At 36.8% G+C, this 27474-nt stretch overlaps 1 protein-coding gene across 5 annotated transcripts in view; it reads right to left on the bottom strand.

The window, feature by feature from the left end:
* Positions 1-27474, bottom strand: part of ATG10 (autophagy related 10) — a 221409-nt gene that overhangs the window by 154825 nt on the left and 39110 nt on the right. For 4 of the 5 annotated variants that reach the window (XM_036020491.1, XM_036020492.1, XM_036020493.1 and 1 more), the window contains exon 3: positions 5139-5246. The exons of the other annotated variant lie outside the window; for it this stretch is intronic. In XM_036020491.1, the coding sequence (XP_035876384.1) occupies positions 5139-5246 (108 nt within the window). The remainder of the gene's footprint in view (positions 1-5138; positions 5247-27474) is intronic. 5 annotated transcript variants of the gene reach the window in all.

Genomic DNA, 27474 nt, shown 5'->3' with positions numbered 1-27474 from the left:
GTCAAAAAATGTGTAGGTTATGTTTTCATAAATCATTTCACGTATATATTCCATTTTACTTCACTCTGATTTTTTAAATTCTATGATTATACACTATAGGCAGAAAATCATGAATCCAGCTATCTTTCTACAGTCAAGACTGCCAGATCTAGTTACAACAAAGGAGTGAGTTGATTTCCCACATTATACATGACCAAAGTAAACACTTTTTGGAACAACTATTAGCAGAGGCATTCCTTTGAATATCTTTATATAGGAAATGTGATGTACAGATAGGGAACAGATATAGAACTAACACTCTTTAAATTCTAAAAATAACCCAGAGGTCCCCTAGTTCAGTCTTCTATACAATACAGGACTTCTTTCTACAGTATTAGAAGCTAGGTTATAAACTGGTGGCCTGAGGACCACTTAAAGCACATAAACATAGTCTATTTGGTCTGTACAGATTTTTTTAAAATTAAGCCAAAGCACAAAAACCTAAATCATTGCCTTTTCTTGAAAATCCACCCAGTGCTGCATGCCTAGTCCCCCTCTGAAGGAGTCATGCCCTCTCCACTTCTCCACAGCTCCCACTACTTCCCACTGACCCACTTCACTCACTTGTCATCTGCCTCAGGCTTTCAAACATCTGAGCATTTCAGTTGGTGACCACTGTTCTGGAGAGAGGGTTATCTATTCTGTAGCTAAAAGTCCCCATGAAAGTACAGGGAGCTCACAACTTTGCAATAGACCACTTTCATTGTAGGCAACTCTAAACATTAGAGAGATTTGCCTAGAGAAATTTCCAGACACAAACTAGTTCTATCCTTGGAAACAAATTAAGTCTACTATCTCTCTTCTGCAAGAAACACTTCTGCATATATCTGCAGACAACTAACTTTCCTAGGTCTTCTGTCCTAATTGAACATCGCCAGAGCCCTCAAATATTCCTCATAATAGTATGTTTCCAAACCCACCATGGCCCTTGGCATGCTTCTCTGTATGGATGAATTCTATTTATAATTTATTTTTAAGCCATTATTTGTGTACTCGCTTATTATACATTCTATTTATCAATGCTCTTAATATGTAATAATGCAATATTTAGTTGATCTGGATCAGTGGTTCTCAAACTTTGGTCTCAGAACTCCTTTACATTTTTTAAACTCATTGAGAATTCCAATGGGCTTTTATTAAAGACATATATACTGATACTCACTGTACTAGAAATTAAAATTGAAAAATTTTTAAATATTTGTTAATTTATTAAAAATATGTATCAACTTATGTTTCCAAAACAACATAAATTAGTAAGAAAAGTCACATTGTTTTACAGTTTTGAAAAATTTTTTTAGTTTTATATTTTAATAATTGTATTTGTCAATGATCCTGCTTCTAATGTACATATTGCATTTATTTAGGTAGAAATTGATATGTGAAAAGAAACTATTTATAAAATAATATTTTTAATTCCCAGTGGAAATATACAATCTCCCAACACTTGATTTTTATGTGTGTGATTTATTTTTTCCATTTTTTTTAGCTAATCTTGATTAGATTTTTTTCCATTACTATTTAGTCCCTTTACACCCTTCCCCACCCAGCAATCACCACACTGTTGTCCATGTCCCTGAGTCCTTTTCCTTTTTGCTCAATCCCTCCACCCCCTGCTCTCCCCCTACCCACTAGCTGTCAGCCTGTTCTCTATCTATGAGCCTGTCTCTGTTTTGATTGTTATTGCAGTTTGTTCATTAGATTCCACACATGAATGAAATCACATGGCATTTGACTTTCTCTGACTGGCTTATTTCGCCTAGCGAGATGTTCTCCAGGTCCATCCATACTGTCACAAAGGGTAAATTTTTCCTTTTTTATGGCTGAGTAGAATTCCATTGTGTAAATCTTTTTAATGTGTGGTTTCACAGAAGATTGCTGGGTTCTGGTAACTATTTTTGCATTCACTCTATTACATTGTAACAGGTAGGTTAGAAAATTCAGGGAGAATGAGAGTAAAAAATATAAATAACATATTATTATTATTATAAAAATAGATGTTGTAGGCTCCCTGAAAGTATCTCTGGGATACCCCACCAGTGTCCCCACAGACCATATTTGGGATCCACTTATGCTTTAATTAACATAGCTTGGGCTCCAGTTATTTTTCCCAGCATCCATGGCATTCTTTTCACGTATGTTGAGCTTGTAGTCAACTAAAATCACCAGTTGTTTCTCAAACAAATTGCTGTAAGACTGTCAAGCCTCTTCCTTTCCATCCAAATGCAAACCTTAAACATATATTCGTCTTTAGATCCAATTTTGTTGGCTTTAGGTTACTCTTCAGCAGTAAACGCCACTGGTGCCAGGCCCAGGTTCCCTTAAAGATGGTGTGCCTGTCCCCATTCAGCGGTTGTGATTGTTGACTGATAACACACAGCAGCCCCCTTTCTGAAGAATTTCTCTGTAAAACCGGAACCACCTTACTTGGGAAGCTATGTGCCCATCCACTTCAGCCAATGGCTGACAGACAAATCAGTAATTGTCACAGAACACAAAAGGCTGGCCTTGGGGCACAAAGTGGGGCCAATTCTGGTTGTATTTTGTGCTCCAGAGCTTGCCAGGGGATCAGACTAAAGTTAGTCTCTAGCTGTGATCACATTCGTCCTCAGTGTCTATTCCTTGCTCTGTGTTGCTTCCATCACTCTCTTTCTCCTAAGGGCACATCCCTAATAAATCACTTGAACAGAAATCTCCCTCTCAGGCTCAACCTAAGACATCTTTCATTGCATCAAGATTATTGCAACATTGACTCTATCATACATCATATTAACTAACCATCTCAGCTGTTCAGTATCTGCTATGTGCTTAAACATTCTATTATAGAGTAGTGCAGTGGTTCCCAAAGTGTGGTCCCTGGGCCAGCAGCATCAGCATCCCCCTGAAGACTTGTCAGAAATGCAGACTCTCAGGCCCCAGTCCAGAGCTAGTGAATAAAGAACTCCATCATAGAGATGTGCCACAGTTAACTAATCCACTGCTATTGTACATTTCTGTTATTTCCATTATATCCCATTATAAATCATCGTGACATGAACATACTTTCAGGTGAATCTCCATGTTCATTTCTGATTATTCTGTAAGTATTCACCTGCAATTTAGTTTGTTGTAAAAGTTTTGCATCAAAAAGGTATATTGATAAATGAATAGAGGGATTGATATACAACAAAGCAAGCAGAACAAAATGTTAATGTTAGAGTTTAGGTGATGAGTACATGAATTTTCACTGCAAAATTCTTTCAATTTTTTCCTATGTTTGAAATTCATTGGGAAGTGTTGAAAATGAAAAATGTTGGAAAAATTTATATTTTATGAAACTAAATTCCTAGACTTGGAGTAGATTGTTCATGGTATGTGCACATCTTTAAACTTTGTGAAATTAAAACATCAACCAGAAAGTGTCGATTCCCTCACACTGTCAACACCACTTTTTAATTTAGTGCTTTTCAAATATCTGCCAACTTGCTAGGCAAAAGCTGATAATTCATCTTTTAAATCATCATTTCCATGTGCATTTTTAAAGTTATTATATAATGAACTAAAAAGCTTCCTAACATGCTTGGCTTCAGATTTGATGTTGGTTATTCAAACTATAAAGAAGCAATCAAGATTTGAGTATGCACTGGGGGCACTTAATTTATTACCAAGTACAATACCCTAAAGAATAACTTGCAAACCAAATTATACTGGCGATAGTTATTTACTGCCAGTGTCGTACACAGACAGAGGGGGTTAGAACCAGATTGCCAAATGGATCCGATTTCATAGATCCTGAGAAGAAGCTCTTCCTTCACAAAACAAGTCTCCTCACCCATTTTACAAGGATACTCAGAATGCTAAATAATTCTAAGTGATTTCTTCCTTTGTGTTAAAGCAATTGGAGCCCAAAAATTCCATTTTCAAATTCAAATACTTTACTTCAGTACGGACTCCACACAATGATGGTACATCCAAAGGATGGGATGTAATGGAACCATAAAAATAGAACTATGGAATTCTACATTTACTGACATGGGAAGATGTCCATGATATAAATGTCCATTGCAAAACAAAAGTACGTGTACATGTGTGTACATGACAGAAATGTGTGGATAGATCTTTATTAAAATATTAATAGTGGTTACCTCCAGTTGAAGGATATATGGGAGTTTTTTTACTCTTTTTATATATTTCTCTATTGTTTATCTTTACAATTGATATATAAAAATTTTATTAATAACAACCAGTACAATAGGGTTATTTACATTTTGATAAAAATTAAATTGAAAATATCCGAGAAAACCACTCAGCCTTTATAGCCATATTAAAATTTAATTTAGCAAGATTTTCAAGCCAAGGTTAAAGTACCCTACAGAATGAGACCTAGATCTAGCATATTTTAACGAGCATAAGGGAAAAGAGTTAAAGGCAAATGGCAAAGAGGTCTGCAGCCAGGTATTAAACAGCAGAGGGACAGGTCTGCATTATCCTAGGGGATTTCCTGGGGAAAAAATCAAGAGGCAATGTAGGGAAGGCATCTGTGGAAACCAAAAGGGTGAAGGCTCACTACAATCTGTATAGACTCAGAGTGGATTTCAACTGTACCACAATTCCTACTTTCAATATTATAGAAGTAAAAAAGAAGGAACTCCTACTTTTTGCAACAGCGTGGATGGACCTGGGAATATTATGCTAAGTGACATAAGCCATTCAGAGAAAGGCAAGTATCATATGAATCACTGATATGTGGAATCTAATGAACAAAATAAACTAACAAACAAAACACAGACAGACTCATAGATACAGAGAACAGACTGACAACTGTCAGAGGGGAGGGAGGCAATATAAAGATGATGTAATATAGACTATACACCCGAAACCTGTATAATTTTATTAACTAATGCCACTCCAATAAATTCAATAAAAAGCAAAATAAAACAAAGTAAAATAAAAATATTATAGAAGAAAATACCTCCTGACAAATGATGTTCACTTTCCCTGAACAACAGGCCTGAGACCCAATGGCAGTTATTTATTTTAAGTATATATTTAACAGAATTAAATTTTTAAATTCACACTTCACAAATACTGAAAAGGAGAACATGGCATGTTAAATCACTCACCTCCATGGGAAGACACGTCTGTCCATGGGCAGATGCCCCTAGATGTGACACCACTGTCCCATTTTTAATTTGAAAATGCGTTTTGCACATGTATCCATCAGAATGGTCCTGTATTCCATCACCAAAAAATACATAAGAAAATGCCAGTTATTTTAAGAATTCATCATTCTAACACTTATTGCTGCTCATAAGTTCCAAACCAAGCAATGAAAAACCAAGTATATTAAAATGAAATAATATGAATAAACTCATCCAATAAATAGAAGTTTTATTCCCCACATTTCTCACTTATTGATACTACTCTTAGATTAAATCCATGCCCCTCCCCCACTTTTTCCCTAAGCACTGCTTAGCACAGAAGTCATAGCATAGTGCTTTAGTTTCACAGCTATTAAAAAAATATAAGCTTATAGAAATGCCATGTCACATAAGTAATATTGATTTTCATGACATAAATAAAAAGAGAAATTTTAGGAGACCTTGCAACAGACCTTGAAATGAAGGACCTTTCATTTCAATTTCTTGATCAAGCAAAATCGCCATTAAAATGTCCCAGGGAGGTAATTACGCAGCATCTGCCTGGGCACTTCCAGAAACTTACATTTTTCTCCCTTCACCACTGTCACCTCCATTTTGGTACCGGCACATTGTTCAGTGGGAAAGTTGTGTCTTACATTGCACTTGATTGTTTCCCTTTAACCTTAACTTACTGGTCCTAGTTCTTCCCTCTAGAATCTATACTCTTTTCCACAGAGCCATTGTTCAAAGAGTTGAAGACAATCACCACCATTTTCTCATGTTCTCTTAAAGATATAATATCCAAGCCCTTTACCAGTTGCATTTCTCTCCTGTTTCTTATATTTTCTCTCAAATATACTAATGGAATGATATTCATTTAATTGTTGTCAGTTCTATTTTTTTTAGGCTAAACTTGTTTGAATTCAATAAAGTCATGTATAAAACTGTAACACCTCCTCATGCACAAACATACTTACATATTAATGAAAGTTATATTTTCCTTACCAAATTGCTGTACTAACATTTACATTTTCACAGATTAAAATAACTATAGATTAAAATAACTATAATTAAGAAAGATGTGGTTACTTAATCTGACCCAGTAAAAAAATAGAGTAGCATTTCAACTAAAAAATTCATAATTCACTTAAGTACTTATAATAAGATTCAAAAATCCAGTGTTTATCTGTAGAATAAAAAAGGAAAAAATACAATGTTTGTGAGCAGTTTAATAATGAATATTTTTAAAATTTGTGTCACGCCAACTATGTAAGAGCATTTGATTTTAGGTAACTATGATGGACTGAATAGTGTTCCACCAAAATTCATTTTTCCCCAGAATCTATTAATGTGATCTTATTTAGAAATAGAGTCTGTGCAGATGTAATCAGGACAAGATTAAGATCATATTGGAATAGGGTAGATTCCAAATCCAATATGACTGATGTCCTTATAAGAATAGAGAAATTTGGCTACAGAGACAAATTTCTGTAGGGGAGGCCACAGGAAGACAGCCAGAGTCATCGATCTACAAGCCAGAGAATGACAAGGATCGCCATCAACCAACAAAAGCTAGAAGAAGCAGGAAAGGATTCTTCTCTAGAGCCTTTGGAGAGAGCATGGCCCTGAAGACTCCTTAATTTCTGATTTCCAACCTCCAGAACTACAAGAAAATGAATTTCTGAGTTTTAAGCCACCCTGTTTATGATACTTTGTTATGGTAACCCCAGGAAAATAATACAGAAACTACATGTTTTGAGAAATATGGCAAGACCTTTACAATGCCTCCCAGATAGCTAAGCCCTGCTGGCTGGTGGTGATCAGCACCAGCTCTGACAGACTACACCCAACTCATTCTGACTGGTTGATGCCACTGCCACAGGTTCATAAACATTTTGAATATCCTTCCTGCCTGTAAGGTAAGCAATCAGGTATCCAATACTGCACAATCTTTTATTATTTCATTAAGGTTCTACTTTTTTTAAAAATATATTTTTTAGTTATTTATTTTTAGAGAGAGAAGGGAGGAGGGGGAGAGCGAGAGAGAGAGAGAGACAGACAGACAGACAGAGAAACATCAATGTGCAGTTGCCGTGGGTCATGGCCTGCAACCCAGGCATGTGCCCTGACTGGGAATCGAACCTGCGACACTTTGGGTCATGGCCCACGCTCAATCCACTGAGCTACGCCAGCCAGGGCTAGGGTTCTACTTTTTAAAGATGAAAATGTTGTTTTATGCTTGCCACCCTGGATCCTCCATTTGTATATAAGTTCTTCAAAGGAAAACAACTGTATCTTCTTTACTGTTGTGTCCTCAGGGTCCAACTTAACATGGTTCTTTCTATATTCTAATAAATATTTTTTAAATAATTACTCATCAATTGAACATTAAATAAAAGAAAAAAAATTTTATTTTAAATTCCAGTTCTATATGATCCAAACACAAAGCATATTCCTGATGGTATTCCACCACTAAGATCCTTGTATTTACACTTATAAATGACTTTCAGTATTGGGTTAAACAGAGAAAGAGATAAGTAGTTTCTGTTGTAGATGCTTTTCATATCAAGTATCCACTCCTCCTTCTCTTGAAACAGTGGCCACCTTTCCTCTAAGGAATCATTCCCTTCTTCCCTGTCAGTGTGGACATGCCCCCAGCTCCAGGAACAGCCAAAGGACTCTGATCCGGCCAATCAGGGCACCAGTCCTGCTGGCCTCAGAGACTGAGGAGGGCAAAGAATCCAATCAGAGCCAATGAGATATGATTTCAGACTTTGAGGAGAAGGGGAGAAGGAGAAGGCTGTTCTAGTTTCTATGGGATTTGAACCAGAAATATAAAACCATGGCACTGTTGGCAGCCACCATGTGATTAAATGGAGCCTGAGAATGAAGCCAACACAAAGGGAAGCAAGGGCATGAGATGAAGAGAGACCAGGTCCTGATTACACTATTTAAACCAACCATATCTGAAGCTAGCTCTACCCTCCAAGTTTTCAATTACATGGCCCCCAAAACCCCCTTCTTTGCTTCACCCAGTTTTGGTTGGGTTTTCTGTCACTTGCAACCAAAATATTCTTTCTATAAAATGACATATATTGTGTTTATTAGTTTAAAATTAGAAGATTTGTACTCTATTATATTATCACTCTTATTATGACAGAAAATCAATAGTTGATTATATAAAGATTTAGCAAATACAATAAAACTATAATGCTATGTGTTTCTGAGAAAAAGGGCTGACAGTCTGCAATTTAAAAATAATTAAACAATACAGAAAAAAAACAAAACTCTTTGAGGTATTCAGAGAATAGTTAGAGCTAAATTGTGTATACTGAATATAATTCATCAAATGAGGGTAACTGTATTATTTCATATTTTTCAATACCTAAACACTGGTCATACAACCTTTCCTTGAGGGGAAGCTATTATTTGGTAAAACTCCTCTACTTACAATGCAAAATATATCTCCTTTGAAATCTAAAAGAGTTGAGTCAAAAACTCCTGTGTAACTATGCTATAAAATCCAAGCAAGTTATCTGGTCTCTTTCCAATGAGTTAAGGTACACAGATATGTCATTTTTAATATTACTTAAAATTTTAAAAAATTTAATTTCATTTTAGGTAATTTCTGATAGTTTATTAGTTCTATAAGGAGGTGCACAAGGGTTTTTGATTCCACCTATATTTGGTCGTAGTGATTTTTCTTTTCAGTATCAATATCTTAAAAGTCAAGATTGGCCTTGAAAAATTAAATATAGAAAAAGAGCCCTGGTTAGTGTGGCTCAGTGGATTGAGCAAGGACCTATGAACCGAAAGGTCACAGAAAGGTCACAAAAAGGTCACTGGTTTGATTTCTAGTCAGGGCACATGCTTGGGTTGCAGGCCTGGTCCCCAGTTGGGGGCCTGCTAGAGGCAACACATCCATGTATCTCTCACCTATTGATGTTTCTCTCCCTCTGTTTCTCTCTCCCTTCCATTCTCTCTAAAATAAATGAAAGAAAGAGAAAGAAGAAGGAAGGAAGGAAGGAAGGAAGGAAGGAAGGAAGGAAGGAAGGAAGGAAGGAAGGGAGGGAGGAAGGAAAGAGAGAGAGAGAGAAAGAGGGAGGGAGGGAGGGAGGGAGGGAGGGAGGGAGGGAGGGAGGAGAGAGAGAAAGAAAGGCTATTAAAAAAAAGAAAAAGAAGAGTTTATAGCATTTTAGTTTCTCTTCAAACATTTACTTCCACAAAAGTAGGTCTTTCTCCTACATCTGTTTAAGACAGAAAAATATCTTTTGTTTTTCACTGTTGAAGAATGTTTTTTTAAAGACAAAAACATGAAAACATGAGAACCACCACCCTGAATCAGCACTACAGGCCATAAAGGACAGTAAACAAAGTTTAACTTGTATCTCCCTTGACTCTTCCAGTCAACGCACCACTCTTGCTTCCCTGAATTCGTTTTGTACTTACTATAGCTTACAATTTAACATAAAATCTTCTTTAATTTTTTCTTAACATTGGTTGGTTTTATGTCCTCTAGTCAATACTAAATTCAGGGCCGAAGCCCAGCCCCTGGGGTAGAAAGGGCACTAAGGCAAGTCAGGGTCCTTACTACAGAGTCCAGGCTGCCATTTCACATAAAACACCCTGGACCTGTGTGGGAGGAGGCAGGAACAAAAAGACCCTTACAGTTTATCCAGTCCCACCTTCCCATTTCAGAGATTAGAGGGTGAAGGACTGAAGCACTTTTAAGAGCCTTGTATTAGCGCCAATTCGGGGCAGAGTTGGAAGTGGAAAGCAGGCCTGTTGACCCCAGTGTTCTTTGACTACACTAAACAAAATCTGCCAGACAGCAGGATCATGGCAGAAAAATGCTTACTGTAGACCTCATGGGCTGGTGTAAACCAGCGCTTTTCACATAGTGTAGGATGCTCAAGTCACTTAAGTACGCTCTGGGGACAAGCAGCCTCAGCATCACCTGGGTGAGAGCTTTAGGCAGGCAAAATCTCAAGCCCCACCCCAAACCTGCTGAATTGGAACCTATATTTAACAGGATCCCAAGTGATTCGTGTGCACATTTGGAAGCATGAAGGCAGTTTGCTTGGCAATCCCTGACTCAAAGGGATTGCAAACTGATCGCATTAAACAGTGGTTCTCAACCCTAGATGCACATCAGAAGAACCTAGGGAGTTTGCAAACTGCTGTTGCTGAAGTTCCCCTTCAGACCAGTGAAGTCAGAATCTGCCCAGGAGATGCTAATGCAGCAGCCAGAGTAGAGAACCACCGCACTGAATTCAGTGGAGTTCTCCTTTTGAACTCTGAGAACATAGTCAACCCAGCACTCTGCAACTGCCTTGGGAGAAGAGGCAACAAATGACTCCCAACCTGCAGAAATATGGTAGCTCACTTGGAATTCTCCATGTGCCCACATCTGTGGATGCTCATCTTGGAGCTGTGATATGCTGAGACTGCTTTGTAAGTGGTCTTCACTACCACCTCACACCATACTTTCTGGCAGCTTGCCCAGCCTTGACCCACTCATCTGTAACTCCCACAATCTCATAACCTAAAACTGTCACTGTCCCATGTCCAACTAAATTTCAACCATCAGGACTTCTTGCTGCCCTCCACCACAGAGCATGTTGCTTCTAATAGCATCTATTAGAAGAGAAACTAATAGAAAATGCTATAATCCAAACACCACTAACAAAGAGAATACTTCCTCATAGTCAAAACTCCTTGTTATCTACACAGAACGCCCCTTGCCTTATACCAAAATAAGGAATAAAGATTTAAATGAGAAAAACGATACCATAAATGTATCATTTAAAACACTGGAATTAAAACATTGGAAAATATAAATACATATATAGTATTAAAAAGATATTTTAAAAGTAATTGAAAACCTCAAAGTCATGACAAAATATTGATAAGTTCTACTTTATGAAAAAATTCTTAACACCATATAGTTAAAAGACAAACATCAAAGTGTGAAAAAATTATGTGTAGTTCATATTATAAGAAAGGACTAATTTTGTCACTATAAAAATAGCTTTAATATTAATATATATTAATAGTACCAACAAATCAATAAGAAAAAGACCCAATAAGAAAATGAGTGAAAAATGTAAACAGATAGGTCACTAAAGAAGAAGTACACATGGATATTAACCACATAAAAATATGTTCAATGTTACCCATAAAAATGCAAATTAAAGTTACCTGATACCATTTTTTTACTTATCAGATTGGCAAAGCTCAAAAAGCATGAAATATACTATGTAGACAAAGATGTGGAAAAAACAGGCAGGTACTCTCATACATTGTCAGGGGTAGGGTAGTTTAAACTAGTATCACCTCCCTGAAGAGCAAGTTGGCAAAAACTATCCAAATTAAAAATGCACTATCCCAAAATATGTTCATTCAAGGTCTGAGAATGGACTTCATGGGAATGGATGCAATCAGGCAAAGTTGGCTACAGTCCCACTTCCACACGTCCAGGAGTACCGGTCTGGGGTTTGTGCTGGTGAGCAGTGGAGTGCCACGAAACCAGAGACATCCTGCAGGAGGCCGCCTTCCAGACTGCAAAGTTGTCCGAGCTGTATAAATTACAGATCTAGGGCAGATTGCTAGTTTATAGTAGTGACACTTTCATATGCCATTTGCATTGCTTTTGTTGATTTCTTTTACTGTTTTTATCTGTATCTTAAGGTTAGATTATATAAATTTAAGGTACAAAAAAAAAAACAACCCACATATCTTCCATCCAGAAATACTACTTCTAAGAACTTATCTTACAGATACAGTTGAGAATCAGGAAATAGAATTCATGCAATGATATGTATTAAAGTATTATTTTCATAACACAATATTGGAAATAACCTAAATAACTACCAGTGAGGGTTGGTTAAATAGATTATGGTACATCAAATAATGGAATGCCATGCAGGCATAAAAATAAATTCTATAACTATTGATATGAAATAATAATCAAGATAGGTCATTAAGTAAAAAAAAGATGTGCACAACAGTATGTATATATGTATATTATATTATCATTTGTTTAAACATAAATGCATATGCTTATATGTGCACAGAATATATCTAAAAGGACATTTAAAACATTGATATTGGTGTTTACCTCTGAGGGTTTGGGTGAAGAGGATGGGAGGGTTAGGAAGGAAACTTACTTTTTTAGTGTACAAACTCCTTTTGTGCCTAAAAATAAGTAATATTTTATGTTAAACAAATACTTCATTTGTTGCTCTCTGAACGAAGGCCTCCAGGCCATCACATTGCTGCAATACATTCCAATCTTGAACTTCTAGGGAGAGAATGTCCTGAAGGCTTTATAGAACCCCAGAGAGATAACCAAGTTTTCTAGTTAGTGCTGTCTATATGTTGGATGAAGACCTGAGGATTTCCTAATGAAACATGTTTGAGTCTGCTTTCTTACAAGCTGCCATCGGCCATGCCACCCAGGGAGCTCAGTTATGCCTGTTGGAACCCAACTACCCAAATAACTGTAGGACTTCTGTTGTTAGATTTTAATATATTTTCAACAATCTTTTCTAGAAAAGCACTGTTATCTAAAATGATCGGATGATTGTCTAAGGGCCTCAGCTCTGCCTTGTAATTAATTATTGCCTATGGGACTTAAACTCAAGTTAACTGCCCACAATCATCAGCTGTAGGATAGGCTGGCCAAGGCCACTGGGGAGGAATTAAGACAAGTGGAAGTTTCTAAGTCACTGCTGGCACTGAGCAACACGACCCTCAGGGTTAATGGAACCCTGAGGGACAGGCCAAACCTAGGCCATAGATCTCAAGTAGTTGTCTTTTTCCCTTGGTGAACAGTCAAACCAAAACTACCAGTAGCTGCCCAAAGCTGATTAATCTTGGGTACAAAAAAAAAAAAAAAAAGTAAAAACTGCTGCTGAAAAAGCAAAGGTTATACTGAGTAGGTCAGACATTAAACTAATCTCTGTCCATTTTTTAAAATGCCAACATTAGATGGTGTAGGAAAGTAATTGTTAAGGATTTAGAGATCCTGCAGAACACAATTCTGAATATGGTACTATATCTCCACCTCATGCCCATTCCCAGTACTCACCCAATCTCACTAATTCTGGTTCAGTTTCTGATACTGTTATACCTTCTAAATGCTTGTGTGGATCCTGGCCAAGAATAACTTATTCTAGGAACCATAAAATGTTCTTACATACAATGTTAATTTTTGTTTTTATTTCCTCTCCTTTTTAAACTAACCATCTAGTTGTTAAACCAAAACAAGGCCAATACTTCTTTCCTAAGTCGCAACCTAATTATAGCATACCTTCACTTTTTTTTTTTTTTAAGTGGACATTTTCTTATGCTATTTAGGGCCTCAATTTTCAACCCTGTTCAATAAAGACATGCTGAGAATCCCAGCAGTGTGCTCCTTTGTAAAAAGTTAGCTTTCTTACTACAGTCCTGTTCTCTTTTCCTGGCAGGACCACCTCCAGCCCCTCTCCACTTCCTAGATGAGCAGTAGAACACACCCCTGTCCCCTTCCTTGAACAGGTCAAAGCACACCAAAGCCCGCAGCCCTAAGAAATATGGAGCAGAAGAAAATCAGCAACGTACGTGGCCAGAAAATGTTACTGGGCCTTTCAGAGACTTTATTTGAGGAGAAGCATGCATGCATATGTAAACACATGTACTTAAACAGTCTACTTATTTCACACATGTTTTAAAAATGGTTACAGTTTAAAGGATGCTAAATTCCTTCTCTTTCTTGGAACCAAAGCATCAAAGGTAATTTAGATCCCACTGGTTCCATTTTCTTTATTAACACTTTCAACAGAGAGCTCTATAATGGTAGGTTTCACTTGTAAGCATCTATAGGATTTCATTCTCTTTTCCCTCTTTCAATTTTTAATAATGTCTTGTTTTCAGGTTTTCCAGCTTGTCCATTTTGATTTTTCAATTTTCAGTTCACAGATGTAGGACCTCTGTGTGTGTCTCATACTTTTCATTATAGTAAACAATGTGGATTTGCTTCCCAGAGCATTGCTGCTTTTTGCTCCGAAGGAATGGCCAATGGACGGTATAACTGATTGGAGGAGATATGGGGAGCCAGCTGTCTTTGTTTCTACTTCCAACTTAAGTTTGTAGACATTTTACCATATTTTTTTTTGCTCTAGTTGAAATGTTCTCAAAGGTTGAACATTGCTTTTCCAATGTCATAGTGAAAATAAGGAAGAAAACATATAAATGATTCAAGTTCTGAACTTTCCCATCTTGATTTCTGGATTGAAAGTTACTCCAAGTCTTATTCCTCTCCTAAATAAATTATTTCTTTTTATAATATTACCTGTTATAAGACAATGATTCAAGAGACTTAAGAGTATTAAAGTAATTTGTACTTAATAAAGTAAATTGAAAGAAATGTGATAGTCTGACAGTAGAAAATTATTAGGGTAGTAAGCTGTCACTTTGATATCAAAGCACTATTCTTGTAAAGCAGTACACGTAATTTATTAACTTTATCACTTTTTGTGAAATAAAGGATGCCTGAGCTTCAGCAGTTCTACTCAGAAAAGGATTCAGCTATGAGGGTGGGAAGAAAGAAAGGAAGTGAGAAATTCATTCTCTTCCAGTTCTGGATCTAGAGGCTAGAAGTCCAAAATCAGCTTCCTCAGAGGAACAGCTGAGGTAGGACAGGGTTAATGGCCAGTGCTTCGGAAGCTGTTCCAGCCTGAAAACACCAGGCATATTCTCATGGTTGCTGCTGGACACCAAATGGACTTTGACCAAAAATGGGAATGGAGGTACTACAGCTTTTAGAGAAGGCTACATGGTAGTACAATCACTGCTCTTTCTCATGGGGACTAGATAACGTGAGACTGAAGATTTTACTGGTCATTCTATTTGCAAAAAAAAGAGCATCTAGTATCCACAACTTGGTTTCATACCAGACACATGGCAAACCCTCACTGCTGGCAGACAAGAGGAAAAAGGAGGAGGGAGACAGGGAGGGTGTTATCCACTCAACCTTTGTTATTAATGTAACAAAAGTTTCCTGACATATTTCCCAGAATGAGTCACAGTCTCTGCCCTCATTGTCATTACCACTCCAAGTCTGTGCATGTTTGAAGCTCTTGTAATAAATGCCCTCTTCTTCTGTATCGTCCATCAGAACTCATGCTTTCCACAGCTTGACATCAGCAAGACTCAGAAGAAGGAAGCTGGCAGCCTTTGCATCAGGTAGGGAAGGTATGAAAGCTGGGCAGACACAATGAAATGGCAGAAGCAGAAGCAGAAGCAGAAGCACAGCATCTCACCCCACACTTATGCTACAAATCTTAGGGCCTCTTCCTTTAATACCTCTTGTCCTTCATTTCTATGAGAAAATCAAATTCTCACTGCTGTGTTCCCAACCTTAGGATTGGAAACAGACCACCTAGATTTATGATCATATGTGTAATAATGTATTAGCCTAAAATCTGTATTTATTACATTTCACTTCACATAATGGGGGGACATACTGGCACCCTCCAATATTTTTTTCATTCTTGTGTTTCTTTGGTTTTCTAGCCATGTAGAAATAACAGAGACTAGATTTACCCTCCCATTTTAAACAGCTAGAAAACCAAAAAAAAAATATATAAAATCAGGGTTTTTCAGATATTGGTCACAGGCAGCAAAGAACAGTGATCTCTAAGAGAAATAACAAAGTAAGTTTTATAACTGTCCCAGCTCACTGCTTAGAGAAACTTTTTGTAAAAGAAAAAATAAAATGGCAGATGGTTTCATTGTCTGCTTAATGTAAGAATCAACAGAAAAAAATAATAAGTAAGTGTTCTAGAGTGTTATTGATTTGTAAAAATCCGTAACTTTACAAATGTAGCAGTAATCCATTAAAATCATATAAATAAAATATATCATTTTTGGTATACTTTTGTCAGTAATTGTTAAAAATCAAAAAAAATACCTATCATGTCAAGAAAACTCTACAACTTTACTGTGACATGAAAAAAAATCCATATTTTTAATAAAACTTGTAAAGTGATTCTCAAATTTATCTTAAAAAGAAAATACAGAGAAGTAGTTAATTTTTAAAAAAGATTAATGAATGGTAAGATTGTCAGATATCAAAATTAACTAAAGAGCATTAGTAATAACTAAAATTGTTCGAGTTAAAGAGCTAGAGTATGTTAAAAGAAGAAAACTCTTCTCTCTAGAGTTAGAGAGTATGAGAAAATGGGCATACTCATATACTTTTTGATAAGAGTATAAACTGCTACAGTACTACTACAAATTTTGTTCATGTTCTCATTCATTCATTCAATAAATATTATTAGTGCCTATTTTGTGCAATGTGTCATATGAACCCCTAGAAATACAACAGTGACCAAAACAAACAAAAGTTCTTGCCCTCCTGGAGCTTGCCTTCTGGAGGACCCGGGCAGGGCAGGGAAGATAACAAATAACTACCAGGTCCAGCACAAATAATCACTTTTTTGTTACAAAAGCTTTTATTATAAAATCATAGGTATGCAATTTTATAACACAACAATATCACATTCAAGCACACCATATGACATCTTAGGTGAAATGTTCAAACTAAAATGGTCAATTTTTACACCCATATTATTACCCTACCAACCACACTCAGCCAGGCCTTACTTCTGCCAGACCCTGTAGAGCAGGTAAAAATAAATTAAGATAAGGCGCATTGGAAGTGATAGGGTTAGGAAGATGCTATTTTACACAGGTACGGGGGCAGATAGGACTAAAGATTTGAAAGAAGTGAGGGAACAGGTCAGAAAGCTAGGGGAAAAATGGGAAGTGCCAAGGTCCCATGAAAGAAACAGCAGGAAAATTAGTACAGTTGAAGCTGAGTTGAAGGAGCTGGAGGATGATATTAACATGAGATTAGAGAGAAACGGGGACAAGAATTGTTTAGGTCTGGAAGTTATGGTCAAAGCTTTGCATTTTACTCAGACTAAAACTGGAAGCTATTGGAGGATTATGAGCTGCAGAATTATATGACTGTACTCACATTCTTTAAGTTATATTTTGTTTATGCTATTACAGTTGTCCTAATTTTTTCCCCCTTTATCCCCTTCACCTAGCCCCTCTACTCCCTCAGGCAGTCCTCACACTGTTGTCCATGTCCACAGGTCATGCGCATAAGTTCTTTGGCTACACTATTCCCTATGCTGCACTTTATATCCCATGACTCTTCTGTAACTACCAATTTGTACTTCTTAATCCCCTCACCTTTTTTGCCCATCCCCTTGACTCCCATTCCATGTGACAACCATCAAAACATTCTCTGTATCTACGATTCTGTTTCCATTCTGCTTGTTCATTTATTTTTTTAGATTCAATTTTTCATAGATATGTATTTGTTGCCATTTTGTTGTTTATATTTTTTATCTTCTTCTTAAAGAAGACCCTTTAACACTTCATATAATACTGGTTTTGTGGTGATGAACTCCTTTAGCTTTTTCTTGTCTGGGAAGCTCTTTATCTGTTCTTTGATTGTAAATGATAGCTTTGCTGAGTAAAATAGCCTTGGTTGTAGGTCCTTGCTTTTCATCATACTGACTATTTCTTGCCATTCCCTTCTAGCTTGCAAAGTTTGAGAAGTCAGCTGACAGTCTTATAGGAACTAACTAACCTGTAGGTAACTAACTGCATTTCTCTTGCTGCTGTTAAGATTCTTCTTTGTCTTTAACCTTTGGAATTTTAATTATGATGTGTCTTGGTGTGGGCCTCTTTGAGTCCATCTTGTGTGGGACTCTCTGTACTTCTTGCACTTGAATGTCTATTTCCTTCACCAAGTTAGGGAAGGTTTCTGTCATTTCTTCAAATAGGTTTTTGATTTCTTGCTCTCTCTTCTCCTTCCGGCACCGCCATGATGCAAATGTTGGTATACTTGAAGTTGTCCCAGAGGCCACTTCCACTATCCTCATTTTTTTTTATTCTTTTTTCTCCTTGCTGTTATGATTGGTTGTTTTGTGCTTCCTTATATCCCAAACCACTGATTTCATTCTTGCCTTTATATACTCTACTGTTGATTCCCTATAAATTTTTATTTCAATTAGTGTATGCTTCATTTCTGATTGAATCTTTTTTATGTTGTTGAGGTCCTCACCAAGGATTTTCCTTGAAAATCCTTATAACCAGTGTTTTGAACTCTGTATCTGATAGATTGCTTCTCTCCACTTCGTTTAGCTCTTTTTCTGAAGTTTTGATCTGTTCTTTCATTTGGGCCACACTCCTTTGTCTCCTCATCTTGGCAGTGTCCCTGTGTTTGTTTATATGTATTATGTAGAGCTGCTATGTCTCCCAGGTTAGGTAGAATGGCCTAATGTAGTAGGTCTCTTATAGAGTCCAGGGGCACAACCTCCCTATTACCCAAGCTGGCTACTCAACATGTGCCTGCCATGAGCACTGTATACATCCTCCTCTTGTAGATGAGCCTTGATTGTTGTTGGTACATCTAAAGTCAGCCACCTCCTGTGTTCTGTCCAGGGTCACATAATCTACAAAGCAATCTGTAGATTGCTGCTACTTGTGCTTGGCTTGGAGGTGCCTGGGTGAGGCTAAGCTTTGAACCAAGGTGAGCTGCTGCAGTGTGGGGTCAAGGGCAACTTATTAAAAGGCACAGGGCTTGCTGAAGCCAGATGCTGCCTATTTGAGAGAATTTAGAGAAATCTGAAGCATAGGCCAAGACAAGCCAATCATATGAAAAACCATTGGAAACAGCTTGGGTGGGTCCAAAAGTTGGGTAGGGCAGGGCCTTGGGGAATCATCAGAGTGGGGAAAACAATGATAGCCAGGTTAATGGAGTTTCAGAAGGGGAACCAGCCTGGCAGTTCTGTGACTCTGTGGGGGAAGGGCTCAGAAAAGGAACAATGGCCTCTGCCAGCACTTCTGTCTGAGTGAAAGCTGCCCGCAGCTCTCACCCTGAGGCCTGACAATTCAGTCCCTCCTTATACATCTCTGAGGCCTTTCAATCTGCTTCCCCAACATGGGAGATCAGGGAAAGTGAGTCCAAGTAGTCTGTGCACAGACTCTTTAAGAGGAACTGCCTATGACTGTAGAAATTTCTGTCTTCCACAGCTTCAACCCCCACTGGTTTTTACAGCCAGGTGTTATGGAGACTTATCTCCTGGCATTGGAGCTCTGGACTGGGGATCCTGGTGTGGAACTGGGACCCCTCAGTCCTGAGATACCCCTCCCAATTTTTATCTACCACATGTGAGTGTGGGACTAACCTGTTCTGCATCTCTACCCCTCCTACCAGTCTCAATGTCATTTCTTCTTCAATTCCATACATGTAGAATTTCCATTCAGCCTGATTTCTGACAGTTCTGAGTTGTAGTTGTTCTATTTTGTAATTTTGATGTGATTGGGCAAGGAGGCAAGCCATGTCTGCCTACTCTGCCATCTCGACTGGAAGTCTCCCTCACATTTTTAGAAGATAACTTTAGCTGTAGTTTAGAGATGAGATTCTAAGTGAGCATTAATTAGGAAGCTATAGCAATAAGCCAGACAAGAAATGATGGCAGCCTGGGCTAACGTGGTACAGTAGAGATGGTGAGAAGTAGTTAATTATGACTATATTTTGAAGGTAGAGAAAATGGATGCACTAAAGGATTAAACATGGGATGCAAGAGGAAGAGAAGAGTCGAGGGGAACTCCAGGTTCTTGTCCTGAGATATGAAAGTGGCAAGTTGAAGGTTAAGTAAAAATGAGTTAAATATGCCTCATAGACATTCAAATGGAATGTCAATTAAGTTCCTGGATATAAAAGCCTACAGTTAGGGACATGATAGGTGCTGAAATTATAAAGTCAAGAATCATCAGTGAATGTATAGTATTTACAGCCAAGGGGCTGGATAAGATCTCCTAGGGAGTGAATCTAATTAGCAAAAAAAAAAAAAAAAAAAAAAAGCAGTCCAAAGATCAAGGCCTGGGGCACTCCAGAGTTGAGCTGTTGGGAAATGAGAAGGAACCAGCAGAGGAAGCCAAGAAGGAGTAATCATAAGGTAGAAGGAAACCAAGAAGCCAGTGTTCCCAATACCAAGCAAAGAATATTTCAAGAAGGGAGTGATACTGTGCCAATTTTGCAGTATCTATCAAAATGTAAGGTAAACATGCTCTCTCATTCAGCAAGCCTATTTTGAACTACCTTTCTGCAGAAATATATAAGTACACATAAAAATTATATTACATGAATATTTATTAAAGTATTTGTAATAGCAAATTAAATGCCTATCAATACAGAAATGCTTAAATTATGGTATACCTGAACAAGGGAATAAAATGCAACGATTAAAAAAAACCTGGAAGAGGTGAGTTATTGATATAAAATGACCTTTGACTATTATGTTTTAAAAAAATTACTTGAAGAATAATCATATGGAATGACTGATTCCAGGTATATGGAAAAAGAAAATGTACGTACTATATGTTACCTGCAGAGCAGGCAGGCTCATGTGTGAGAGAAAGCATGAGCTCCAAATCAGATTTCCTGGGGTATAAATTTGTCTTGTCACCTTGGACAAGTTTCTTAACTTCTCCTGGCCTTCTTTCCCCTTCCATAAAGCCCTCAAAGGCAGGCTCTAAGGATTAAATGAAATAATATACAGAAAAGTCAGTTTCTTTTTGCTGGCATATAGCAATCACTAAGTGTGAGATATTAGTAATGTCTTAATAGTGTGGATTATAATATATAGCAACATATAAGTGCATAACAAGAAATTTTGAAGTTTATTCCCCAAGTTGTTAACACTGGTTTTTCAGAGGAGAACTTTGGACTGGGAGCTGACACAGGGTGAGAAGCAGCTGAATGGGTTATAAACATTTTACCATATATATACATCTTTAACACTTGAACTTTTACTTACAAACTAATGCAAATTTTACAAAAGTATATGTGCATTCTTGTAAAATTTTTAAACTTTTTTTTAACCAAATGAAAGGAAAGGAAAAAAGAATAGTAAGTTTATGAATCTTAATGCCTATTTCTAGAGATTTCTAATCAATAATCTATAGTTTAGCTGACACCGAGAAAATAAATCAAAGAATTAGGAAAATGGAAGCAGATAATATAACATTTCCTAACAATTTCCAAAAAATTTACACAAACATGTGGCCATAAAAACTGAAAAGACAGAAGAGCCTGAATAAAATGAAATAAAGGGAAAAGAATAAAACTGAGCACAAATTAATAGACTTTGAGTCTAATCATTTGGGCAAATCAAAAATCCTATCTGTCACCCTGACCAGTGGGTCAGTTGGTTGAGCATCATCCAGCAAAGTGAAAGGTCACTGGTTTGATTCCTGGTCAGGGCACATGCCTAGATTATAGGCCAGGTCCCCAGTTGGGGTGCACGTGGGAGGCAACCGATTGATGTTTCCCTCACACATAGATTTTTCCCTCCCTCTCTTTTTCCCTCCCTTTCTCTCTCTAAAAATAAGTAAATAAATTTTTTAAAAAATTCTATCACCTCTGAGGATGCAGTCACTCAGCATCTCCTGACATATTGTCGGTGACATAGACAGCATGTGTTAGTAGTCAGTTACATCTTGTATTAACCAAATATAGTCCTTCATTGTTCCTACCTGTTCCATCTGATGCAACACAGAATTAAGTCTCTTTCTTCACCAAGACTGACTTTTGGCTACACATCCCAGCCCCAGTGCCTTGTCTGAGCAGGCCCAGCCCTACCCCATGTGGGCAGAGAGGGCATTCCAAGTAGCAGGCTGCTCCATTACTCCAAACCTAAGGTAAATACAGCTAAGATTCTTTTTATACAGAGATGCTAACAGGTAGAATGTTTAACACAATGTGGTTGTACAACTGCATGGCTTCTGACTTGACTAAATTCTGCTTGAAGAAACAACAGGCATTTGTAGGAGACAAATGCTAGAGTGTGCTCTAAGCAGACTCAATTTAACTCTTTTATGCATAACCCCAAGTCTTTCTTTCATCACCTCTTTCTTTCTCTCTTTGTCTTCAGGACAAATCCTTCACCAGCTCCTCCCCAGACCTTCCCAAGGTGGAGCTCACTACTCCATGTATGGCTCTCTGCCTCTAATTACTATTTACTGTATTTGCATGTGTTTTGTTCTCATTATAATGTCATTAGTATTCGAGGGAGCCCAGTTGCCAGGGCAACAGGAGTGGTGAATGCAAGGCATAGCCTTTAATGAAAACTTAACCCTACTTCGTTTATTTCCCACTGTGTTTTTTGGCTCACTTCACTTACACGGTCATAAGAATGGAAATATCCTGCAGTTACTCCTTCTTATATGGTGCTGCTCCAAGGTCTTGAGAACCTATGTATGTTCCCCTGAACAATAAAAACACTTTATATTTTTCATACTAACCTTCATAATTTCCTTTGATAACAATAAATTCTACTGATCAACACTGCTCACTCAGCACAGTCCTATGAATATCTAAAATAATTTCCTTTGATAACAATAAATTCTACTGATCAACACTGCTCACTCAGCACAGTCCTATGAATATCTAAAATAGTGTATTTTTCTCTAGATTAAATATTCTTAGCTTTTTCAAATTTGATACGATTTATGTAGTCCTTACTAATCTAATTGCCTGCCCCTGAAAACATTCTAAATGATTTGGCTGAGATCAAACTCACTGCTCCTACACCATCATGACAATCTGATAACCTTCTCAAAGGAATTAAGAGATCAGTTTGACAGGACTTCTTTTTAGCCAACCTACAAACACGTGCTTATCAAAGTTGGATACAATAATAATGATGATTTATCAGATAATCAAATCAAGATTTAATTTTAAAAAACCCTCAGTCACAACAGTCAAAAATCAGATGATATTCAGTATGAATAAAAATAAAATCCTAAAATTAGGCTTAAAAATCCAAGTATACAAGTATTGGAGTTCTTGCTTAACAGTAATACACACTTTTAATCCACAAGAGCACTAGATGCCTTCAAGTTCAATAGGAGCCAAAGTGTGACAGGCTGTCAAATAGGGATTTCTTAGAACTCAGTTTGTAACTGTTGCACTTGCAGGATAAGGTAAGGAGAGCAAGGTCAACAGTACTACAGAACTGTTCAAGAAAACAACTAATGACCACAAAAATCTGTTATATTCTGGTACTGCTGTCACTCACGAGATGAGGAAAGACAGAATCAATGGGGCAACAACTAAAGTAAGGCAACCTAAGGAGTCTGAAGCCAAGAGGAAATAAGTGCTCCCTTCTGATGTAGTGGACTTGGAGAAGACCAGTGAGAATGCTACTGGACAATGAATCAGCTGCAATGATGGGAATGTTCTTCATGCTGTCCAAAACAAGTGAGCAGTAGCCACTTGAAATGGGGCTAGTGCAATTAGGGAGACAAATTTTTATTTTATTTAATTTTACTTAATTTAAATTTCAATTTGAATAAGCCATATGTGGCTAGGGTGGCATGGCCACCATACTCTAAAAGCACAGCTATCTAAATGGTTTGCTGCTACAGAGTAAAAGGTTCTTAAAACATTTTAAGATCAGACTATATTCTTTAGCTTCCCCCCAAACAACCAACTGAAGTGAGGCCCAGCAACACCCAAGTCACAGTCCAGGAGTAGGCCCTACTAAATGTAGCATTTTTGGAGGCCATGCCCTCCAGAGGAGAAGACCCAGTATGCCTTGGGACCAGGGCTGGGAGTTGAGAAGGAGATGGGTGGTTAGTATTAGTAGGGATTTGAAAAGCATATGGCATAGAGTTAAGTGCACACACTGCCTAAATTCATATTTCAGCTCTGCCATAAATAATAAGTGCAACCTCAGGTACCTCATCTGTAAAGTGGGGATAATAATGACAACTACCAGCCAGTGTGAACATAAACTCAGTTAATACATGCAAAACACTTAGGATAGAACCTGATACTAAATAAATGTTAATGAGTGCTTTTTTTCCAAAAATAGGTTTCTGCTACATGAGTAAACTTACTTTGATCAATCCCCATGAGTGAGTGAGAGAAGATTATGATAGTCTACTTTTCCTCCCTGGACTTTACTCCTCAACGTAACCTTTACATGACACCTGAACAGCTATTTGGCTTAATCCAGGTCAGTCCAGTCCATCATCCTCCTGCCACCTATCCATCCCACTACTGCTGACCCTTATCCCCCACAGCAGTAGAACATAAGACACAGAAGATTCTGTCCCATCACACATACTCAGTTGGTGAATTTATTTCCTGAAACTTGACCCTCTCCCAGTCCTCTCTTTTATTCCATTCTCTGAAATTTCTTGGTGAATTTGGAACCTGTCACAGTTAACATTCTTGCCTCATCTTTCCAAATGGTCAATCCACAACTTCTTAACCCTTTTCACATCATGCCACACATAATAATGCATAGTTGAACAGTATAATGGAGTGAAGTGGAGGGGATTTGGTGGTGTTTATATGTAACTTTGTTTAAAAATATCTTAAATACATTTTCTTAGTATTATATAATATTTTCAGTTAATCCTCATTCCTACCTCCAGGCCCAGACTAATCTTTCTGTTTATATACAGAAGAGTATTTATTACTTTTGTCCAAATGATAGAAACTCCTTTCTCATCACTAATCGGAATATGGATAATTTAAATCTGTATCTCAAAAGTCCCGTCATTTAGTAAATCAAATAGATATTACTTTAGTATTTTCATTGACAAATATAATGTGAAAATTTCTTTTGAGACTACAAATAAATTATGAATACAATGGAAATCATGCATTTCAAAACAATAATGTAGCTTTTCTTAAGTATACAAGTTGTTGTTCTACTTGTCTTAATAATAACTCTTTGCTATTCAAATGGTGACATAGACTAAACACCTCAAGTGAATATTTTTTAACCCCACATTTCCAAGTTCCATTTTTTGCCCTGAATCCATAAATTTTATCAGTGTATGTGAATACATTATCATGAGGTCCTGGTAATTTTCTACTGGGTTCATTCATTCAGCTAATTATGCCATGTTTTCAAGACAATAACTACCTTTTAACGAAATCTTCAAGGCAAGAATTGTTTACCAAAAAAGGTTCTAATTCTCCTTCTAGATCATAAACTTTTGACAGACCTCTATGGCCCTTCAGTGTGAAACAGTGGAAAGTTGTATTCCAATCCCAATTCTACACATGAAGCTGAAAAACAGATGTGAGAGAAACAGCCTCAGTTATATTAGATTCTCCATTTAGATACATCAGACTATGTGTAACCCATATATAAGCAAAGTTTTATCCAACAGAGTTTTGCTGTGAATAAAACAGCACATTATTTGAATCTCAGTGTTTCCATGACTCCTGATGTGCAGCCGTTACATGTTCTTGTAGCTGCAGCCACTCCATCAGCATGCAAATCCCAGCACGAACCTCTTTGCTTCCAAGTTTGAGTGCGCCACCTTCAATATTTCATCCCCAGGCACTTGTTCTGATACTTCTTTACAGTGAACTGATATTCTTCCCAGCATTTCTTCTTAGGAATTCTAACTACTGGAATTTGGCCATTTCCGACATGACTAGATTTATCAATCTGAAATGAATTCCTGTTTGATATAATAACAATCTGGATTATCTGACATATCAATATATTTACAAGGATTATTTAGGAGTGCCATTTTTTCCATCTCTTTTGCTTTACTGGCCTCAGTTCCTAGATTATTGGCTGGTAAAATGAAAGCTTCCATCCTTATGTGAGACAGTTTGGCTTCAGTTTTTAATGCTGTGACCTCGTAACTGTCTATTTAGCTTAATCTAAATAAACTGAAAAAGTTCATTGTTGGAACCAATCTCAAAAATAGCTTGTTTTTTTTTTCTGTTGCTTTTGCAAAACTTTGAAAATGCTCCAGTCTTTTCCTGCACAAGATGAGTTTTTGTGGTGAGGTGCCAGTGTACTTTGCTTGGTACCTTGTCTTCATCTGATAACTTTTCCTGCCAGTAAGGCTATTTTAGTCTGAGAGAAAAAAAGTTACTGAGGACACACTTCCAAGTTTGAAATGATTCTCATTTCATTACCTAACTAGTCACTTCAATTTTTTTTGTTATACTCTGTTTGTCTATAAAACTGATGGCTTTCCAGCTTTAATGAAAAGTTATCAATTAAGATAAAAAATGGAGTATTATAACTATAAAATTTAAATCTTTTAAAAATAGAAATAACTAGTAGAGCCTGTAGGCTTTTAAAACTACATAAAATCTGCCCTGGATGATGTGTCTCAGTGGATTGAGCACTGGCCTGAGAAACAAAGGGTCACCAGTTCAATTCCCAGTCAGGGCATATGCCTGGGTTGAGGGCCAGGTCCCCAGGAGCAGGCACATAAGAGGCAACCACACATTGATGTTTCTCTCCCAATCTTTCTCCCTCCCTTCCCCACTCTCTAAAAAATAAATAAATAAAATCTTTTTAAAAAATTACATAAAATATATTTATAGAAATAGGAAATCTTTTGTGGTCACTGAAATATTTTAAAAATAAGTTTTATGAAAATTAAAATAATTAATTATTGATTTTTTTGTTTATTCCAAAAAGTAAAACTTTGAAATAGCCACAAAATATATATAATATATAAACTGGTATACAATTAAAATATTTGACAAATTTATTTTATGAAGCTAGAAAGCTTCTTAATAAGTCAACTTCATTAAATTATCCTCAGTTATTTCTTGATGTCTGAAACATATATTTTTTAATTTTCAAAAACAAATAATTAACTATAGAATTCTATCAATCATATGACTTTGGCTGATTGTTAATACGAAAGCAAAAACAAAATACATAAATCAAGAAGTAACAAAAATCAATTTTTGTTTCATAACACAATATCAGAAAATGGTAATGAAAGTAATAAAAATAATCATACATAAGTCCTAAGTCAGGAAAATGATAAAATGATATTAATGAAAATAGCAAACAAAATTGACATTAAAATACAAATATTTTACATGCATTAAAAAAACAAAAGTTTAAAAGCTAAAAGCAACACAAATACCCATCAATAGATGAATAGACAAATAAAATATATTTTTTACATATATACACACATACACACAATGGAATATTATTCACCCTTAAAAAGGAAGGAGATTATGATCCATGCAACCATATGGATAAACCTTGATGACATTATGCTGAGTGAAATATACTCATTAGAAAAAGATAAATATTATGATTCCACTTATATGTGGTACCTAGAGCAATCAAGTTCATAGAAACAGAAAGTGAAATGGTGATTGCCTGGGGCTTGGGGTAAGCGGGTTAGGAAGTTATTTTGTAGTTAAAGGTTTCAGTTTACAAAGATAAAAACA

This window comes from Phyllostomus discolor, chromosome 3, assembly GCF_004126475.2.
Source record: "Phyllostomus discolor isolate MPI-MPIP mPhyDis1 chromosome 3, mPhyDis1.pri.v3, whole genome shotgun sequence".
In the NCBI taxonomy this organism is placed as follows: Eukaryota; Metazoa; Chordata; class Mammalia; order Chiroptera; family Phyllostomidae; genus Phyllostomus; species Phyllostomus discolor.
This window is presented reverse-complemented; position numbering and strand designations above follow the sequence as displayed.